Source organism: Leptopilina heterotoma, unplaced genomic scaffold, assembly GCF_015476425.1.
Source record: "Leptopilina heterotoma isolate Lh14 unplaced genomic scaffold, ASM1547642v1 Lhet_222, whole genome shotgun sequence".
Classification (NCBI taxonomy): domain Eukaryota; kingdom Metazoa; phylum Arthropoda; class Insecta; order Hymenoptera; family Figitidae; genus Leptopilina; species Leptopilina heterotoma.
The window spans coordinates 299496-321193 of record NW_025110940.1 but is presented as its reverse complement, the minus strand read 5'-3'; the positions used below and the strand labels follow the sequence as shown (position 1 = coordinate 321193).

The 21698-nt window shown below is 24.4% G+C and overlaps 1 protein-coding gene across 2 annotated transcripts in view; it reads right to left on the bottom strand.

Moving 5' to 3' along the window:
- The window catches only part of LOC122502187 (PR domain zinc finger protein 1-like), a 48442-nt gene that overhangs the window by 7477 nt on the left and 19267 nt on the right, over window positions 1-21698 (bottom strand). The window contains exons 1-3 of one of the 2 annotated variants that reach the window (XM_043612121.1): window positions 3325-4162; window positions 2112-2280; window positions 296-415 (exon numbers count right to left, since the gene is read on the bottom strand). In XM_043612121.1, the coding sequence (XP_043468056.1) occupies window positions 296-415; window positions 2112-2273 (282 nt within the window). In that variant the 5' untranslated portion in view covers window positions 2274-2280; window positions 3325-4162. Of the gene's footprint in view, window positions 1-295; window positions 416-2111; window positions 2281-3324; window positions 4163-21698 lie in introns of those variants that run through there. The other variant, XM_043612120.1, reaches the window with a different exon arrangement.

The window sequence follows — 21698 nt, the reverse complement described above, 5'->3', positions numbered from 1 at the left end:
AGGAAAGATAAGCATTGCTTAGGGACCAAGTCTCTGATTTATGGCTTTGAAGAGGATGGTTCACTTTCAAAAAAAAAGAAAAAAAAGCTGATGTAATGGTAATTGCAAAATCTTTGATAGGATGATGATTCTTCACCCAACGGCAAATTCATTTCCATTTTAATATTTCAGGGAGAACGGGAGGAATTAAAAGATTTCTTCTCTATTTTTACATTCTCATTTTTTTCAAATAAGTTATTTAAATATAATCGATCACAAAATTTGATCAATTTAGAAAAATTGCCAGAAAACTTACCCTCCAGAAATATTTTCGATTCGCATCAGCTGGCACCGAATCCTTGGTGTATTTTTGACCGATCAACGGTCCGAATCGGGTCCCCTTGGGAATGTAACTCGTACTCCAAACTCCCACCGCCTGGAAAATGAAAATTAGACGCATAAAAATTGTGATTCACTTCAATTTTTTTTTTTCAAATGCTTCGAATTGATTACTCCAAATCAACTATTTCAAATAATTTTTCGAAAGTTTTTCTAAAATTCAATTATTTAAATATAAAAACTCAATTTTTTATAATAATTATAACTGTCTATGTATTTTTCTTATAAGTTATTAAAATATTATTTTTTTAAAAAATAAATAAAAATAAATATATATTTAAATATATTTTTAAATTATAATAAAGAAATTCTTACAATTAATTTTTTAAATAATATTTTAAAATAATTTTTTATTTACTTTGTTCGAAGATAATTGAATCTTAAAACATTTATGATAAAACAGTTCTAAGAATTAGTTTTCAAGAAAAATATTTTAATGTCATCATCATCAGGTTAAGCCTAAATAAACAAACAATAAAAAAAAATTAAAAATTAATTTTTCCAAAATGTCAAATATTTTCAAAGATTTTCCTCAATTCAATGAATTTTAATATCTCTTTTAATAAAAGTTTCCAAAAGAATTCAATTATTTAAAAAAAAAAAATTTGATAAAATTCTACGCAAACATTTAATTATTTTCATAAATAATAATAATTTCACAGAAATTCAATTATTTACAAATTTTTATTGTAAATTTCTTCGCAATAATTCCATTATTTTTAAAAATTATAACATTTTTTACATTCAATTATTTTCATGAATAATAAATTTCTTTTCAGAAATTCAATTATGTAGTTTCAAAAGTATAATAAAATTCTTCTCACAAAATTTAATTATTTATTTATTATGTTTAAAATTTTTTAAAAATTCTCTTATCTTTATAAATAATAAAATTCTTCTCCAAAATTCAATTATTTTCATAAATAATAAAATTATTTTTAGGAATTCAATTATTTTAAAAATTTTTAATAAAATTCAATTATTTTCATAAATAATAAAATTATTTTTAGGAATTCATTTATTTTCTACAATTTTCAACTAAATTTCATTTTCAAATCAATTATTTCAAATAATTTTCCGAAAGTTCTTCTAAAATTGAATTATTTAAATAAAAATTTAAATTTTTTTTAATAATTTGCAACTGTCCATGTATTTTTCTTAAGTTATTAAAGTATTATATTTTAGAAAAAAAATTATTGTAAAGAAAGTCTTACAATTAATTTTTTTAAAATATTTAAAAATAATTTTTTTATTTACTTTGTTCGAAAATAATTGAATTTTAAAAAAATTATGATAAAACAATTATCCCAATTCTAAGAACTAGTTTTCAAAAAAATATTTTAATGTAATTTTTGGAAAATAATTGGATTTTTTAAAAAAAAATTTTGTATATAATTGAAAAATAAAAATTAATTTTGTTGATGAATTTTAATTAAAAATTTTTAACATAATATGCCCATAAATAAAAAACGAGTTAATAAGGACAATAATTGGAAATTGGAGAAGTCAATAAACTGAGATGTAAACAACATGTGACAATGACAATATTTTTTTTCGAGAAAAATTCAATCATGAATTTAGTTTTCTTATTCGGGGAGAATAAATTTTATTTTTAAAATATCGTCTTTTTTATTAATATTGTATTATTAATTTTTAGATGAAGCATTTCAGAAAAACAATAATGTTTATTAAAATTTTTCTAATTTTCATTAGATTTTGTCTCTAATACTTACATTAGGAGCTTGCGATGATTTGAGCACCAAATTTCTTGGCAATGATGCTTCGGCTCGATTTGAATCGGTTGGTGATCCTGCAACATCGGGTACAAGATAAACGGCATGTTGCTCGAATTCCTCCTCCCGAAGGGTCGCATGATCCCATTCGCTAGCCTCCATTCTTCAACTGAAAACCAAAAAAAATTTAAAATTTTATTTTTCATAATTTTCCATAATTTTTTTTTTTAAATTGATTTTTGGTGCATGAAAAGTTTTACATCAAATTTCTTGGAAATTTGCAAAAAAAAGTCGGAATATATTAATTTGCGGCTTTTAAGAGAATGCGAATTTTGTGAATGTTACACACACACACACATATACACAGAGTTGCATTGCTTATAACGGTATCCAAATTGCGACTCAATCATTCTTCGTTCTCCACACATCATCAATTCGCCTTTCTCTCGTTTAAAGAAAATTCAGCCTACAAAATTTTATTAACTCCAAACACTTTTCTCTCCGCAAAGCAGAATTTCTCCTCTCTCAATATATATCTTTTCGATTACTATTCGTCTTCGACCAAAAAATTATTAAAAAAAAAAAATTTCTTCCTTTTTTGGAGAATTTTTTTTCAAAAAATTTTTTTTTCATTCAAAAATTTAATTGTATCATGGAAAGAATGAAATAAATAAAATAAAAATGAATTTAATCCATGCCGAGAAGTTTTTGAAAAATACGAGCTTTTTTTCTGTATTTTTAATAAAAAATTGGATAGAATTTTAACAAAATATTTTTTTGGAAATATTGGGGTAGAATAAAAAAATACATTGCGCGAAACGTGGAATTTTTCTGCGACTATCGGTCGATCGAGAGGGAAGCTACCCTCGCTGGTGAAATTCAACTTCGCTGGTGCAGCGGTGCACGCTTTAACACCGCGAAAGTGAAACCCGTCCATGCATTGATCGACTGCATACGGGGGGAGGAAGAGGGATACAAACTCCGTCGTCTTTCACCCTCGTTCCTCACCCTTTCATTCGTCACTCAATTCTTTTTTTTTCTCCATCTTCCAGTCACGAAAATCCCTCCCCCTCTTGACAATTTTCCTTCTTTTCAATTTTCCCTCTTGGAAAAAGCGCCCCTAAGTGAAAATTGAATTTTTCACTTTCAAAATTGATTTTCCGCGGAATGGGCGTTTTTCGTGTTATATTCAAAAGAACCAAAGTGAACGTACCAAAAATAATTTTTTTTGTCCCTTTTTTTTTGACAGATTGGTCCCTTTCTGGAGGGTGGGATGGAGTAACGGGGGTTTATGTGATCCTGTAATTTTTCAATGACACTGAATCCAACTTCATATTATCACTCCACTTATTACGAGTCCAAAATTGAAACTTTTTTTGTAAAATTGTCCTGATTTTAATCAACATTTATTCGGGCGGGACGAGGGATCGATCCGAACGACTTTCCGAGTTTATCGATTATCAGGACATCAAAAGGGCTTTTCGGTGTGGAGAAAAAAGAAAAGGGATTGTTTTAATCCCTTTTTGAATATAGTTGACGATTTTTTGATATTTCCGACACACAATGAAATGAGAAAAAAATAAAAAAAAAATGAGTGAAATTGTCGAAAGGGAAATTTGTTTATATGGGAGTGGGATGATTTTTTTTTTTTTTTTTTTTTAGGTGGAAGAAAGAAGGAGGGTTGAAATTTAGGATTTGTGAATTAAAATTGAAAAAGAATAGTTTTTTTTGTGTTTATATTGTTGTAATGACGCTGTGAGGTGATGAGAGGAGGGTGTGTATGAAATTTTCGTAAACAATGAAACAGCGCACGAGGGTGTACGTCGCGGCTCGCGAATGGCACAGTGAAACTCGGGTAGACCTGACCTAGCCCAACGCGAGGCGGCTTGGCCGACGGTCTCTCTATACACTCGTTTGTATTGGTGGATATAGGCGCCAGCTTGTACACGCGCCGTGCAAAGCCAGCAGACAGAGCCAGAACCCGAAGGTGGTGCATTTCTCGTGCGCTGCGCTTTCGATCGACCCGTTGCCAGAGGCTCCCTCCCTTCCTCTCACTCACTCACTCACACTCTTTCTCCCTCATTTCCTCTTTCATTTTCCTCCTTTCTCTCCCACCTTTTACTTCCACTATGCTTTTTTTCTTTCTCTCTTTCCTTATACTCTTTTCTTCTTTAAAAAAAAATTTTCAAGCCGATCTGATATTTCACCGAGACTTTAAGGATAGAAAAATTCTACTTGAAAAAATTTACCATTTTAAAATGGTAAATTTTTTTTATTTTCAGTTATATTTTAATATTTTACTCAATATTTTTTTCCGCAGGTTTCCACTTTCTGCTCGGATTGAGAATAATTCGGAGATGCGGTTCATTTGCGCAGGCGCGAGTTGACGTCACAGTAATGGCGTACATACGAGACGAGCTGATGACACTAATATAAGATCTTGAATCTTGTAAAGATTGTCATTTGGTAAGGAACAGAAAAAAAGGAATTTAAATATAATCCACCACGTTATTAAATTGTTTACTTGAAAATTCAAGAATACGAACTTTACGGACCAAAAATGAAAAATTAGGGACCAATTACTAACAAAAATATAATCAGTCCGAGTCAAATAAGAGAACATTTCACTTAAAACGATAAATTAAATTTTTCATAATTTAATTATAATTTAATTTATAATTTTGATTAATAATTTTATAATAATTTAATTTATAATTTTGATTAATAATTTTATAATAAAGTTGACCGAGTAATAAAATCATTTTTTGGCACGCTCCAAAAAAAGGTAACTAAGAAATAAAAAATTTGAGGTTAGGTTTTTAATTTTTTTTTAGTAAAAATACAGAAAGAGAATCAATTATTCATCTTTAAGTCTTCATTATAAATACAAGAATTTTTAACTAAACTTCTTCTTAATAAATCGATTATTTTTTTATAATAATTTTCGAAAAAGTTCTCTTTCTTTGACAATTTTCAAATCCATTTGTTTACAATATTCAATTTTACGAAATTTCAATTATTCGTTAATTCTTCATTTAAGTAAATAATAGAAAATAAAAACATAAAATAATATTTTTAAAAAATTAAACTAAACTTTTTGAAAAACTAATTTTAAAAACTCAATTATTTTTCAAGATTCACACTCTTAGATTGAATCAGTCAAATTTGACTGATTCTCAGTCAAAAATGACTGATTCAATCAGTCCAGACCCGCTCACTGGCGGACCAGTCCGTTTGACTGATTCAAACCAATCATATACTGTTATTGATTGAATCAGTCAAATACACAGAAGAAATCAGTTGTTTTGAATGATAGAAATTGTTGAATCTATTATTTCATTCAATTGTTTGTATTATTTAAATCATTAACTTTTATTGAAATTTCAATAATTTTTGTCATTTAAATCAGTAATTTTGACTGTCTCAAATAATGATTTTTATTGATGAAATTAATAAAATCTACTGTTTGTATAGTTTAATTTGACTGATAGCATCAGTCAATGCTAATGAAAAAAGCAGTTGTTATGAATGATAGAAATTGTAAATTTAATTAATTTAATAAGTTATTATCATTATTTACATAATTCATTTTCATCAAAATATCAATTATATTCACTTTTTAAAATTAGTTATTGTCACTAAAGAAAATAATGATTTTTATTGATAAAATAATAAACTTTATTGTTTAAATCAATTATTTTAATTATACTTAACAATAATTTATTTTCATGAAAGTAATCATTTTTATTTTCAAAATCCGTTATTTTTATCAAATTTAAGAATAAATTTTATCAATAAATTTATGAAGTTTTACTGATTTGTAAATTGGATTAATTAATCGATCAATGGTTTCCACTGCACTTAAAAATTTTTTTTATTAATAATAAAAGCATAGGTAACAAAAATTATTATTGTAACAATATTTATTAAATAAAATAAAATATAAATTAAATAAATATAAATTTTTATTGTTTAAAATAATTATTCTAATTGAAGTTATTAATGATTATTATTGATATAATAGCAAATTTCATTGTTCAAATTGATTATTTTTAATAATATTACATTAATTCAATGACTAATTTATTAAAATATTTAATAATTTTAATATAAGGTGTGCAAGGTTTCAAAACTCTTAAACAAATTTTTAAAACATTGTTTATTGAACAAAAATTAGATAAGTAACTGAAATTTGTTTAATGCACAAAAATTGTTATATAACAATCATAAATAAGTAAAGACAACTAAATTATTTGAAAGCACTACCACTCAATTTTGCAAAATTATAAATTAATTTTGTCTATACAATTCTTAAGTACCGTTCTAAAATATTTAACTCCAATCAGTTGGAATTAAATACTATTGAATCACTTCACAATCACTTCAGAATATTACTATCACTATATATTGAACAACTTTGAATAATCAGGATGAAAAGAAGAAATATCAGTCATTAGTCAATTACTAAAACTTAAAATATTTTTCTTACTCGCGGCGTCAGTTTTCCTCATGCCAAAGCTGAAGAGCAACTGACGCTTCAAAGCATCTTGAAAGACTTTTTAAAGAAAATGTATGAAATTTTCGTATACTTCCATCTTATATTTAAGTACAAAAAAATTTCACAAACTTTCTACCTAAATAAATTCATAAGAAAAAAAGGGTCCCGAAAAAGTCATAAAACACGGACCTATTGTAACGAGAAACCTATAGTTCGACATCCTAAGACAAACCAGATGTGGCAAACCTTTTGAAACGAAGGAATTCTTTCAAATATTTTATTTTCGAATAGTATATAATATAAACTACAAATATTTTACAAAACATAACTATTTACAGCAATGTATTTTATTAGTAAAAGAAAAATAGTTGCTTGTATTTTTTTGTTTAAAAAAAGAAAGTTTTTGATTTTTAATAAACAATATATTTGTTAAAAAATCATAATAATATATCATTTAATGTAAAAATTGTCAACAAATATATTTATATTAAGAAATAATGTTATTTTGTCTATATTGCAGATAAATATAATTTATTTGCATATTTAAAAAAAACAGGTGTATTTGTTAAAATGACTGATCTAAGTCAGTTAAAATAATCAACAGACAAATCAGTTAAATGAAATGACTGGTTTACAGTTAAATTCAGTGACTGATTGAATCAGTGACAATATTTGACAGATTTACCAGTCAAAATGATTATTGTGCCAATGAAAATCAATGATTTGTCAGTGAAAATGTGCGTGACTGATTGAATCAATCACATTTTGACTGATTCAAACTAAGAGTGCACGTTATATTGATTTTAATATTTAATTATTATCTAAAATTTTAGCTGAAATTCATTTTTAAATTTTCAAATATTTTTAATAGTTCAAAGAATTTAATCTAAAACCTTTTCAAAAATCAATTATTTCTAAAAATTTACGCTTTAATGCTTTTAATGTTCAATTATAATTATATAAATATAATATAAAGAAAAAAAATAATAATTCAATAATTATAATTTCAAATTTTAACTGAAATACATTTTTAAATCAATGTTTTTGAGAAAAAATTCTACTAGAATTCAATTATTTAAATACAAAAATAACAATTTAGTGAATAATTGAAAGTTTAATTGAATTCTCATAATTTTATCTACAAATCTTGAAAAAATTGAATTCTTTTGACGAATTTTAATAAAATTTTCAAAAAATTTTCGAGGAAGTCGATTAAAATTGAATTAAAAATAATTGAAATTCTGCAATGAGTTTTATTATTTATGAAAATAATTGAATTCCTATAAAGAATTTTTATTATTTACAAAAATAATTGAATCCCAGTAAAAATTTTATTATTTATGAAAATCATTCAATGATTGCAAAGAAATTTATTTAAAAAATTTTAAATAGTTGAATTCCTGTGAAATTTTTATTATTTATGAAAATAATTTAGTGTTTACTTAGAATTTTATTAACATTTTTTTTAAATAATTGAATTCTTTTGGAAAATTTCATGAAAATAGTAGATATTGAAAATCATTGAATTGAGAAAAGTTTTGAAAGATAATTCAATTTTACAAAGAATTCTATTAAAATTATTTTTTACAATAATTGAATGTCTGTGTGGTATTTTATTACATTTTTTATTTACAATAATTGAATTACTCAGAAGCATTTTATTATTTATAAAAATAATTGAATTCTTTGTGATGAATATTGTTATTTATAAAAATAATTGAATTTTGCAAAAAATTTTTTTAAAATGTTTCAAAATAATTGAATTTTAGGGAATAATTTTGTTATTTATCAACATAATTGAATTCTTTCGAATGATTTTATTATTTTATGAAAATAATTAAATCCCTAAAAAGAATTTTAAAATTTGTAAAAATAATTTATTACTGCGAAGAATTTAATGCCAAAATTTAAAATATTTGATTTTTTCGAAAAAATTTATGGAAATTCTATTCAAAATAATTGAATTCCTGTGAAATTTTTATTTTTTTGGAAAATAATTGTATATTCGTATAGAATATTATCAACATTTTTGTTTAATAATTCTATTCTTTTGGTAAATTTTATTAAAATAGTAAAATATTGAAAATGATTGAATTAAGAATATTTTTTGAAAATAATTGAAATTTTGCTGTGAATTGTATTAAAATTTATGTAAATAATTGAATTTTTTTAAAAATTATTGAACTCTGCAATTAACTTTATTAAAATTCCTGAAAATATTGAATTTTGCCATTCATTTATATAAAGATAATTGAAACGTTGACAAGTTTTTTAAAATTTTTTTTTGAAAATAATTGAATTTTTGTGAAAAATTTTATTAATTTTGCAAATAATTGAATTCTTGTGATGAATATTGTTATTTATGAAAATAATTGAATTTTACAATAAATCTTATAAAAATTCCTGAATATTATTGAATTTCGGCGAAGAATTTTGATATTTATAAAGATAATTGAAATGTTTAAGAGAATTTAAAAAAAAATTTTTGAAATCACGTTATTAAAATTGTTCACTTGAAAAAGTGACAATAGTAAAAAATCGAAAAAGGAATTTATTATATAATCAACCACGTTAATATTTTTACATATTTGAAAAATGCCAAAAGACATAGAAAAAGATTTATAATACTTTTTTTCTCTTTACTTTAAAAATTTTTTTTTCCTCTTCAAAAGACGAATGCTTAAAGAAGAAAAAATTTTTTTTTATCCGTTCTCTTATTTTCCGTGTCTTTTTGTCTGTTTCTCTTTACCCCCCCCCCCCTTGGCATTCGTAATGTACATCCTCCCTTCCACCCGCTTGCTTCTTTGCCTGCAATACTTTTGTAGGGTGGTTGGGTGGGCAAAATCACCTTCTTCCATTTCTCGTTCGCATGCGCCATTCGCTTTCAAAATTCAACCTACGAAACAGAACTTTAGTTTCATTCTCTGACCCCGGACTTCATATTCCTGCATGCATTGTACTATTTTTTTAAATTTTGCTTCACGATGTAAAACTTTTTTATATTTTTTTGTAAAACGTTTATTTATTTATATTTTATTTATTTTTTTATTTACTTTAATTTATTCATATTTTATTTATTTTTATTTTATTTATTTTATTTAAAAGAAGACCCAATTTTTAAGGAGACTGAAAATTATTTAAATTACTACAAAATTTCAAGTATGAATCAATATAGTGACAAAAGTGAAGGAACGTTTTTCTATAAGAAAAAAAGAATTCTATTTTATCGCTCGTGAATAAGTGACAGGTTGAGAAAGTTTAAAAGCGCGTGCGCGAAATTTATGGCAGAGACTTGGACGCGTAGCCTGTGGTGGGGGTAGAAATCGAGAGATCTTTCCCCCTCCTACGCGTGGCGGACCAATGGGACGAGACTTGCATTTCTGCGCACCTATAAAGGCAGCCCTTTAAGCAGCGGGAACTCACTTTCATTCGAGTGGTGTAACTAGAAGTATCTCAGAAGAAGCGACTTAAATTATTTTTGCACAAAACAGCAAGAAGAGGTCAACGACGTACAGAAAGGATTTTTAATATAATCGATCACGTTATTAGATTTTTCATTTTGGAAAATTAAAAACAGTACTTAATAGATAAGTACAAGTAACAATCAGTAATAAATTATCCTTTCCTTAATAAATATTGTTAATAATTAATTATTGTTTTATTTTGTATTATTATTATTTTATATAAAATGAACGTCATTTATTCAATACATTACTGTAATTCCTTCAAAATTATTTTCATCATTTCAATTAAATTATTATTTTCAAAAACTTTCAACTAAACTTCTTCTTTCAATCAATTATTTTTAAAAAATTTCGAAAACGTTCTTTGGCAGTTTTCAAAAAAATTAATTTCAAAATTCAATTATTTCTTAAAATTCACGCTATATTGCTTTTAATATTCAATTCAATTATTATCTGAAATTTCTACTGAAATTCATTTTTATAAATCAATTTTTGTTAGATAATTCTACTAGAATTCAATTATTTAAATACAAAAATAAATAATTTATTGAATAAGTCAATGTTTCTTAAAATTCAATTTTCATAAGGAATTTTATCAACAAATTTTTAAATAATTAAATTTTTTGGACGAATTTTAATAAATTTTTAAGAATAAATGTACAATTTTGGAGAAATTAAATAAAAATTGTATTAAAAGTAATTGAAATTCTGCGATGAATTTCAATATTTATTAAAATAATTGAGTTCCTAAAAAGAATAAGATTATTTGTGAAAATACTAAAATCTCTGTAAAAAATTGGAATTGGTCAGGGAAAAGTCAGGGATTTTTATTAAAAGTAATAATGAAAAAACTTATTTTTTCTATTTCTGACAAGATTATTCATAGAAATTCAATTATTTTTAGGAATTTTTATTAAAATTTTCGCAAAATTCAATTATTTTCATAAAACGCCATATAATATTCATTACAAGAATTCAATTATTTTCAAAACTAAAAAATTAAAATTCTTTGAAAAAAGTCAATTATTTTAAAAAATTTTAACGTATATCGCGTCAAGAATTCAACTATTTTTATAAATAGCAATAATTTTTCGCCAAAAATTCAATTATTTTTAAAAATTTAAATAAAATTCTTTGCAAAATTTAAAATAATTTTCTATAGTTTTTTGCAATTCAATTATTTTGATAAATATCAAAATTCATCACGAGAATTCAATTATTTTGAAAAGTAATAAAACATATACTTTGCCGCATTCTTCTGAAGAATTAAATTATTTATATTGTCAAAAAATTTAAATAAAATTCTTTGTAAAATTTCAATTATTTAAACGAAATTTAATAAAATTCTTTTCTCATGAATTCAATAAATTAAATTATTATTTGAAATCTTATCAAGAATGCAATTATTTTTAAAAAATTTAATAAAATTCTTCAAAAAGTTTTCAATATTATTTTCAGAAATTGTTATAAAATTCATTAATATAATAAATTTTAGTAAAATTTTAATTAAATTCCTTAAAAGAATTGAATTATTTTCAAAAAGTTATTAATAAAATTTTTAAAATTAAAAATCGTTTTTAATTTTTAATTCAATTTTTTTTAAATTTATTTTTGGGGTCGTTCACAAGCTACGTGACACTCTTAGGGGAGGGAGGGGGGGGGGTGTCAAGCTGTGTGTGACGAAATGTGGAAAAAAATTTATTTTGTATGTAAAAAATGTGACGAAGGGTTGGGGGGGGGGGTAAAAATTAATCTGAAAAAGCGTGACGTAGTTTGTTAAATGATCCCTTCAGTAAAAATTAAATTTCATGAAACATTCAATTATTGAATAAATTATTTATATTTTTTTTGTATTTGAATAAATGAATTCTCGTAGAATTTTCTAATAAAAATTTGATTTAAAAATGAATTTCAGTTAAAATTTTATATAATAATTTAATATTAAAAGCATTAAGTATAGCATGAATTTTTGGAAATAATTGAGTTTTGAAAAGGTTTCAAATTCAAATCTTTGGAAATCTTAATTTTTCGTAAACTTGTAACTAAAAATTGATTTAAAAATAAGAAAATAATTCTAGAAAATAATAATTACATTCAAAATGATGAAAATAAATTCTAAAAAGTTAGAGTAACAAAATTCTTATATATAAAATAATAATTTTATCACTGGGTTATCTATAATTTTAATTATTATTAAAAAAATGAAGAAATCAATCAATCTTCGACTCGAAGTGATTGATTTCTTCATTTTTTTTTATAATAATATATTTTCTTATTAGTTATTGAATTTCAAAAAAGGTTTAAATTTGAATTTTTTTGAAAATTCTGTCTAGAAATCAGGGAAAAGTCAAAGGAAATACAAAAATAAAAAAAAAAATTAAATAATTTAAATAATAAAAGGAAATACAAAATTAAATTTTTGTGACAACCCTGATATTAGTTTAAATAATTTTAAATAATTAACTTTTTTCAATGAAAAATATTAAATTATCGATTAGGGGCCGTTTATAAATTACGTAAGACATTTAGGGGGGGAGGGGGGGGGTCAGCAAGATCCTACGAACAATAGGAAAAATGGCGCTAATGTATGTAAAATATCTTACGAGGGAGGGGAAGGGGGGGTCAAAATTTCAAAAAAAAAAAAATTTCTTACGTAATTTATGGACAGCCCCTTATATATTGAGGGGCCGGATCAAAAATGTTATCAGTATGTAGAAAATAAGTTATTTATTAATATTTATCAATATAAGAGAGATGAGACAAAATTCCAATGAGCGAAGAAAGTATATAATTCCTATTATATATATATGTATATATATAAAATAAATTACGTATATTTAAAATTTAAAATTCAAATGAGAATATGTGATAAAATAATGAGTGATTATTATTTAAAAATCAAAACGTTGGACTTTATATTCCCTATTAGGTTTTATTGACTATTGAGTTATATTACGAATATAGCCGTAAGGAAATTAAACGAGGCGTGTGTGTTGACTTGGGTTAATTTCGCCCACGTAACAGTCTCTCTCTCTCTCTCTCTCTCTCTCTTATAAGACCGGTCGTCGCAAGAGGGAAGGAGTGGGAGGGAAGAGGGGGGGATTAGGATTGGCCGGCACGCAGGAGCGGATCCTTTCTTATGGGTGAGACTTAAAAGTCATTGGCAACCATATAAAAGTTCAATGAACTCGGCCGAAAAATTGGTTACATATTTTATTCATTGCTTCTCTCGTGCTAAAATTGTCATTGACACTGTGTGATTGTGATTGTGAGCTAATACTTTCTCTCAAATCTCTATATATGACGTGTTTTATAAAATATACTGTCAAATGCTCAATGCCTCGTGAATACGTTCCATCAATGTGAAAGGGGGGCTTCGACCATGACTTTGACTCTAGACCCTGACTTCAATATTTCTCTTGGAAATAATTTCTTTATTAATTATCATTTTTCAGAATTAAAAATTTCTAATTTATATTAGGGGCCATATTCATGGCTCGGATCGTCTTTAAGACTCAAAAAAAGTCGCTTTAGTTGCATAAATTTACAACAAAAGTCACGAAAAGTTGCATAAAATTTTAGAAAAAAGGCAAAAAGGAAACACGAAATTGTCAAAATTGTAAAAAAAATCACATTTCTCAACAACAGATACATTAATATCAAACAATCCGGAATAAAATATTTAAAAATTTAATAAAATTCATAGCAAAATTTTAATTTGGTATTTTTAACATATTTTTTTTTAAATTCACTTTAAAATGTCAATTATTTTTATAAATAATAAAATTCTTCTCCGAAATTCAATTATTTAAAAAAACTTTTTTTTAAATTTTTGTCAAAATTTCAATTATCGATATAAATAACAAAATTCTTCTCTGAAATTCAATTATTTTCAAAAGTAATAAAATTCTTCGCAGAAATTCAATTAAATTAAAATTTTTTTTTTTAATTTTGCGTCAAAATTTTATAAATAATAAAATTTATCATAAAAATTTAATTATTTTCAAAAGTTCTGATAAAATTCTTTGCAAAATTCAATTATCTTCAAAAGTAAGAAAATTCTTAACAGAAATTCAATTATTTTCAAAATTTTTTTTTGTAAATTCTTCTCAAAATTTCAATTATTTTTAGAAATAATAAAATTCATCCTAGAAATTCAATTATTTTCAAAAGTTATAAAATTCTTTGTAGAAATTCAATTATTTTCAAAAGTAATAAATTTCTTGGCAGAAATTAAATTACTTTCAAAATTGTTTTTTTAAATTCTTCTCAAAATTTCAATTATATTTATAAATATCAAAATTCTTCTGCAAAATTCAATTACTTTTAAACAATTTTAAAAAAATCTGTTCAAAATTTGAATTATGTAAAAATAATTGAAATTCTGCAATGAATTTTATTATTTATGAAAATAATTGAATTCCTGGATAAAAAGATTTTTATTAATTACGAAAATGATTATTTATGAAAATTAATTGAATTAATGCGAAGAATTTTATTAATTTTTTTTTTAAATAATTGAATTCTTTTAGAAAATTTTATTAAAATAGTAGATATTAAAAGTCAGTTGAATTTAGGAAAATTTTTTGAAAATAATTGAAATTTTGCCAAGAATTTTATTACAAAATTATTGAAAATAATTGAATTACGGTAAAGAATTTAATTATTTCTAAAGATAATTGAAATTTTGACGATAATTTGAATTTTGAAATTTTTAGAAATTTCTGAAGAGAATTGAATTTCTGCGAAATTCTCAGCAAACATTCAATTAATTTCATAAATAATAAAAATTTCACAGGAATTTAATTATTTAAAACACAATTTTTATAAAATTCTTCACAAGAATTTAATTATTTATAAAAAAACATTTAATAAATAAATTCGTAAGAATTCAATTATCTTTATAAATAATAAAATTCATCTTAGAAATTCAATTATTTTCAAATGTAATATAATTCTTCTCTAAAATTCAATTATTTTCAAAATTTTTTTTAAATTTCTCATTAAAATTTTAATTATCTTCATAAATAATAAAATTCATCATGGAAATTTATTTATTTTCAAAAGTTCTGATAAGTAAAAAAAGTTAAAAAAAAGTTAAAAATAAAAAATAAAAATAAAAAAAAAAAAAAAAAAAAAAAAAAAAAAAGTTAAAAAGTTAAAAATAAAAGTTCACAGAAATTCAATTATTTTCAAAATTTTTTTTTTAATTCTCAAATGTTCAATTATGTTTATAAATATCAAAATTCTTCTGCAGAATTCAATTACTTTTAAACATTTTTAGAAAAAAATCCGTTCAAAATTTCAATTATCTTTGTGAATAATAAAATTCTTCTCTGAAATTCAATTATTTGCAAAGAATTTTAATAAAATTCTTGTCAAAATTTCAATTATCTATTTGTAAATATGAATATTCTTCGGGGTCGTCCATATACCACGTGGACAGTTTAGGGGGGAGGGGGGGTCCCAAAAAATCCACGATTGTCCACGAGGGGGAAGGGGGGAGTCAAAAAGTGCCTAAAAAATGTCCACGTGTGGTATATGGACGACCCCTTCTGCAAAATTCAATTACTTTTACTAGTTTTATAAATTTCTTTCCAATACTTGAATTATTTGCATAAAAAATAATTAAAATTTTTTTTTTTTTTTTTTTTTTTATAAAATCTTATAATATAAAATAATGATTTTATCACTCGCAGTCATCTTTAATTATTATAAAACATGAAGACATCGCGATTGCTCCAAGTCGAAGACTCGAAGTGATCGATTTTTCTTCATGTTTTATAACAATTTTTTATAAGTTTGTTTAATTTCAAAAAGGTTTGAATTTAAATCTTTTGAAGAATTTCAATTCCTATGGAAAAATAATAATTAAATATTTATTTAAAAAAGAAGTTATTGATGTTTTTGAAAGATTTGAAAGAAATTTGTAAATAAATGTAACAGAACATTTTTTTAATTCAAACTTTTTCCTTTAAATTTAAAAAAAAGTTTTAAATTTCATTCGCATTTTACTAAAAAAAAAAATCTCGAAAAAGTCGATTAGACGCATTTTTTCACAACAAAAGTCGAAAAAAGTCACATTTCCTTAGAAAAATGGAAAAAAGTCGAAAAAGTCGCACAATTCGAGCCCTGCATATTTAAATTACGTAACTCAGGGGGTTAGGGGGGGGGGATCAAGATATTTGTTACACTGAGTAAAAGTTTGTTACATGAGGGAGGTGGGGGGGGAGGGGGTTTAAAATAACAAAAAAAAGCGTTAGGTAAGCGGCCCCTTAGTAATTATTTTAAAAAATTGAAACGATGTTGTTAGGTGGCATTGAACTCGATTCCATCTTCTTTTGTATAGTCTTCACTCTCCCCCCCCCAGCACCTCTTTGGGAATAAATAAAATGGAGTCGATTCAAAATGGCGACGTTCCGAATTTCACTTTTCGAAGAAGATTCAATTCACCTTTTTTTTGATGCGGATTCCCTCGCGCGCGCATCAGTTCAAGTCTTCTGGATTTTGCTAGAGAAGAATTTCCGCGTGAATCGGCGACGTCTACTAACCCAGATACGTTCTCGGGGTCGTCGATCTTTTCCCTCCTTTGGAGGAACTACTGTACCAGATATTAATTTACCAGGAAAGTGCAAAATATAAAAAAAAACTTACTTATTTTCTTTCGTTTTTCAGTTTCTATATAATAGTTTTATTACGAGGAGGGAAAGGAAAAATTTGCATTGAAGATTTTTAATAATTAAAATTAATATTGTTAATTTTAGGAAATTTTTTTTTTCCAGAATCGATATTAAGATGTTGGGTAAGGTTTCTAATTCGCGTAATAGCTTGCCAACGGGAGATAGGAGAACGCGATGTAAACCGGAAATGCCGTCTCCATGGTGCCCATTCGGATCGAACCGCACAGCGAGCCAGTGTCGAGGTCTTTACCCCCTTTGCCATTGCGTTCTATTATGTTACGAGATATGATGCGAATAACCCGTATGTGCGAAAATTTATTTACATATTATGCGTTGGTGAGAGATTATGTTTAATCGTTAACAAAGAGATAACTGCAAATCTCCAGAGTTTAAGTACTTTATGCATTTTCATTCGCATTACAAGGGCTAGGTGAAGAGAAGTTAATCGGAATAATTTTATAAATGCAAGGTAGAGGGGATTTTTTTTTTTTTTTAACAAAATAAGTGATTTATAATATAATCGATCACGTACTATCGATAAATAATTATTTAAAAGTGTTTGCAAAAGATCTTTTTGCTAAAATCTTTTACACTGAAAGCAAAGTATAGCAGAAGCGTCTTATTATCTCAAAAGCAACATTGCTGATATTCAACTACGACTCAATAAGTCACCTAGCGGATTCTAAATGACCCCAAGTGGCCTTACAAGATTTATGGTACTGTACATTCCTTTTACCGAAAGTTAAGAAAGTACGGAACGGAAAATATGCTTCATTTGACGAAATAGATTCTTTTCAAAAATTTATACAGACAAGGTCCCCCACGTCAACAAATTCAGAAATTCCATTATTGGAATTTTCGTGGATATTCTGCAACTTTTATATTTTAATATTATTTTAATATTATGTTAACATTTTCACTATAGAGTCTAATAATATAAGCTTTGTTGCAATTTATTTGCAAAACTTGAATGAAATACGCATTTTGAAAAAAAAAATTTGCAACAAAAGCTTATTATTAGACTCTAATCATGATAGAAATGTTAAAATATTATTAAAATATCAAACTTGCAGAATTTCCCTGATTTACAGACAAAATTTTGAATTTTTCCCTGACACCAAAGAATATTCTGATTCACTCTAAAAATGATTAGAATTCAAAAAACTGTTCAATGACATTTACGAATTTTTACATATTACGAATTTTTTTAATTGTAAAATTATTTGAAAACATCAAGAAATTATTTTTTAAATAAATATTTAATCATTATTATTATTATTATTCCATATAAGAATTAAGATTTTCAAAAAATTTCAAATCTTTATGAAATTCAACAACTTATAAGAATATTATTATTAATTAAATATTTAGTAAATTCTTCCACAGTTATTTAATAAATTAATTTTTTCGATTTTTGGAAGACGTATATAAAAGGTAAAAGAAAAACACTCTTTTACTTTTTTATAAAATAGACGACGTTTCGGTGGTTAGGTTCGAATGGTGGCGAAATAATTATTATTAAATTATTATTATTAAATTATTATTATTATTATTATTATTATTATTATTATTATTATTATTATTATTATTATTATTAATTATTATTATTAATTATTATTATTATTATTAATTATTATTATTATTTATTAATTTTTTTTTTAAATTTTAATATTTACAAAAATTTTAATAAAATCCTTCCCAAGAATTCAATTATTTTCATATTTTTATTTCATAAAATTTTTCATAGGATTAAGGATTTCAATTATTTTTAATACAATTTTAAAGAAATTTTTTCGACGAATTTTAATAAAATTTTCAATTACATTTTTCGAGGAATTTAATTAAATTTATTGTATTAAAAATAATTGAAATTCTGTGATGAGTTTTATTATTTATGAAAATAATTGAATCATGGTAAAAAATTTTATAATTTATGCAAATAATTGAATTGTTGACAAGAAATTTATTTAAAAATTTGTAAATATTTGAATTCCTGGGAAATTTTCATTATTTATGAAAATAATTTAGTGCGTTTGCTTAGAATTTTTATTTTTAATTGAAATCTTTTTTAAAAAATTGAGAAAAATTTTTGAATAAGTAATTGAAATTATGCAAAGAATTTTATCAAAATTTTTGAAAATACATTAAATTTTGAAGAAGGATTTTATTATTTTAAGGATAATTGAAATTTTGACGTGGCATTTTAAAAATTTTTTCAACATAATTGAATTTCTGCGAGGAATTTTATTACATTTGAAAATAATAAATTAAATTACTGAGAGGAATTTTATTATTTATAAAAATAATTGAATTCTTACAAATTTATTTATTTAATTTTTTTTTTTATAAATGATTAAATTCTTGAGAAGAATTTTATAAAAATTGTGTTTTAAATAATTAAATTCCTGTGAAATTTTTATTATTTATGAAAATAATTGAATGTTTGTTTAAAATTTCGCAGAAATTCAATTCTCTTCAGAAATTTCTAAAAATTTCAAATTATCGTCAAAATAATTTTTTGATTTTTCAAAATTTCAATTATCTTTCTGAATAATAAAATTCTCCTCTGAAATTCAATTATTAGCAAAGAATTTTAATAAAATTCTTGGCAAAATTTCAATTATTTTCAAAAAATTTTTCTAAATTCAACTGATTTTTAATATCTACTATTTTAATAAAATTTTCCAAAAGAATTCAATTATTTAAAAGAAATTTAATAAAATTCTTTTGATATTTATAAACATAATTGAAATTTTGAGAATTTAAAAAAATTGTTTGAAAATAATTGAATTTCTGTGAAGAATTTTCTTACTTTTGAAGATAATTGAATTTTGCAAAGAATTTTATCAGTACTTTTGAAAATAAATAAATTTCCATGATGAATTTTATTATTTAAGAAGATAATTAAAATTTTAACGAGAAATTTAAAAAAAATTTTTGAAAATAATTGAATTTCAGAGAAGAATTTTGTTACATTTGAAAATAATTGAATTTCTAGGATGAATTTTATTATTTATAAAGATAATTGAAATTTTGACAAGAATATTATTCAAATTCTTTGCAAATAATTGAATTTCAGAGGAGAATTTTATTATTCACAAAGATAATTGAAATTTTGAACACATTTTTTCTAAAAATGTTTAAAAGTAATTGAATTTTGCAGAAGAATTTTAATATTTATAAACATAATTGAAATTTTAAGAAGAATTTAAAAAAAAAATTTGAAAATAATTGAATTTCTGGAATTTTCTTACTTTTGAAGATAATTGAATTTTGTAAAGAATTTTATCAGAACTTTTGAAAATAATTAAATTTTTCTGATAAATTTTATTATTTATAAAATTTTGACGAAAAATTTTTTTAAAAAAATTTTGAATTTAATTGAATTTCTGCGAAGAATTTTATTACTTTTGAAAATAATTTAATTTCAGAGAAGAATTTTATTATTTATATCGATAATTGAAATTTTGACAAAAATTAAAAAAAAAATTTTTTAAATAATTGAATTTCGGAGAAGAATTTTATTATTTATAAAAATAATTGACATTTTAAAGAGAATTTAAAAAAAATGTTAAAAATACCAAATTAAAATTTTGCTATGATGAATTTTATTAAATTTTTAAAAATTTTATTCCGGATTGTTTGATATTAATGTATCTGTTGCTGAGAAATGTGATTTTTTTTTACAATTTTGGCAATTTCGTGTTTGCTTTTTGTCTTTTTTTCCAAAATTTCATGCGACCTTTTCGAAAATTTTATGCGACTTTTCGTGACTTTTGTTGTAAATTTATGCAACTAAAGCGACTTTTTTGAGTCTTGAAGACGATCCGAGCCCTGTGATGGCTTAATACCCAAAATCTAAATTAACACTTACAATTGGTATTTTGGGTTGGTTAGGTTTAGGCACTACACTGTAAATAAAAGGTTCTAAATTAGAGCTGATTTTCGGTATTAAAAATTAAAATAGAACCAAATCACGATTTAGTACCCAAAATTGGTACTAAATTAGTACCTTTCTTTTTACAGTGTAAGCCTAATGATGGCTCAATACCCAAAATCTAAATTAACACTTATATAAGTGACAAATTTTGATTTTGGATTTCACATATTGTTTACAGATATAGAATTTCTGTGCCCATTCTAGAATCTAACCGATGAGTTGTCGGAAGCGAGAGCATTCCTACTTTTATTAGATATACAGCCGGAAAAGCGAGTGGCAAGTGAATTAGTTAAAGTGAGTTCGCAAAAGTCTTTTCGCGACGGCCTTCTTTCTCTCTTTCTCTTCTTTTGACGATTACATTAACAGTAGTGTATAGATACATATATATGTATGTGTGTGTATGTGTTTATGCCCCCCTCTCTCTTCAGTCTTATTTTCTTTCATCGCTCTCCCAACAACGTTGCCCCTGAAAGAAGGTCTTTGACGGTCATTGTCCTACTTGGATATATACTCATGGTTTGAGTTCGCGCATAACAACACTCACACACCATGGGCCCATAGGCTTAAGGAGGTTTCGATACCCCCATAGGCAAGACCCCGTTGTTTCGCCTACATTGCCAACTTACACCAACCGCATATCCCATCGAAATCAAATCCTATAAGTATATATAAGTCCCCACTAGGTACCATACTAGCCATACCACTAGGGAGTGAACGTTGTTTGTCCTGTTGTCGTCATTCTCGACTAACTGTACATTCCCCCCCACCACCCCCCGTACCCCTAAACACAGGTTTCATTTTATATTTCATTATCCACACTATATGTCACACATGTTCATTATATCTTCATCTCTCTCTCTCTTTCTTCACCATATCCACTTTAACCTATTCTAATCGCTTTTTTCACTTCCTCAAAGAATTTTTTTTTTTGCACTTTTTCTTAAAATTAAGATATTTTACCAGAAAATGTGCAAAAAGTATTTTAAATATTAAAAATTAATTTAC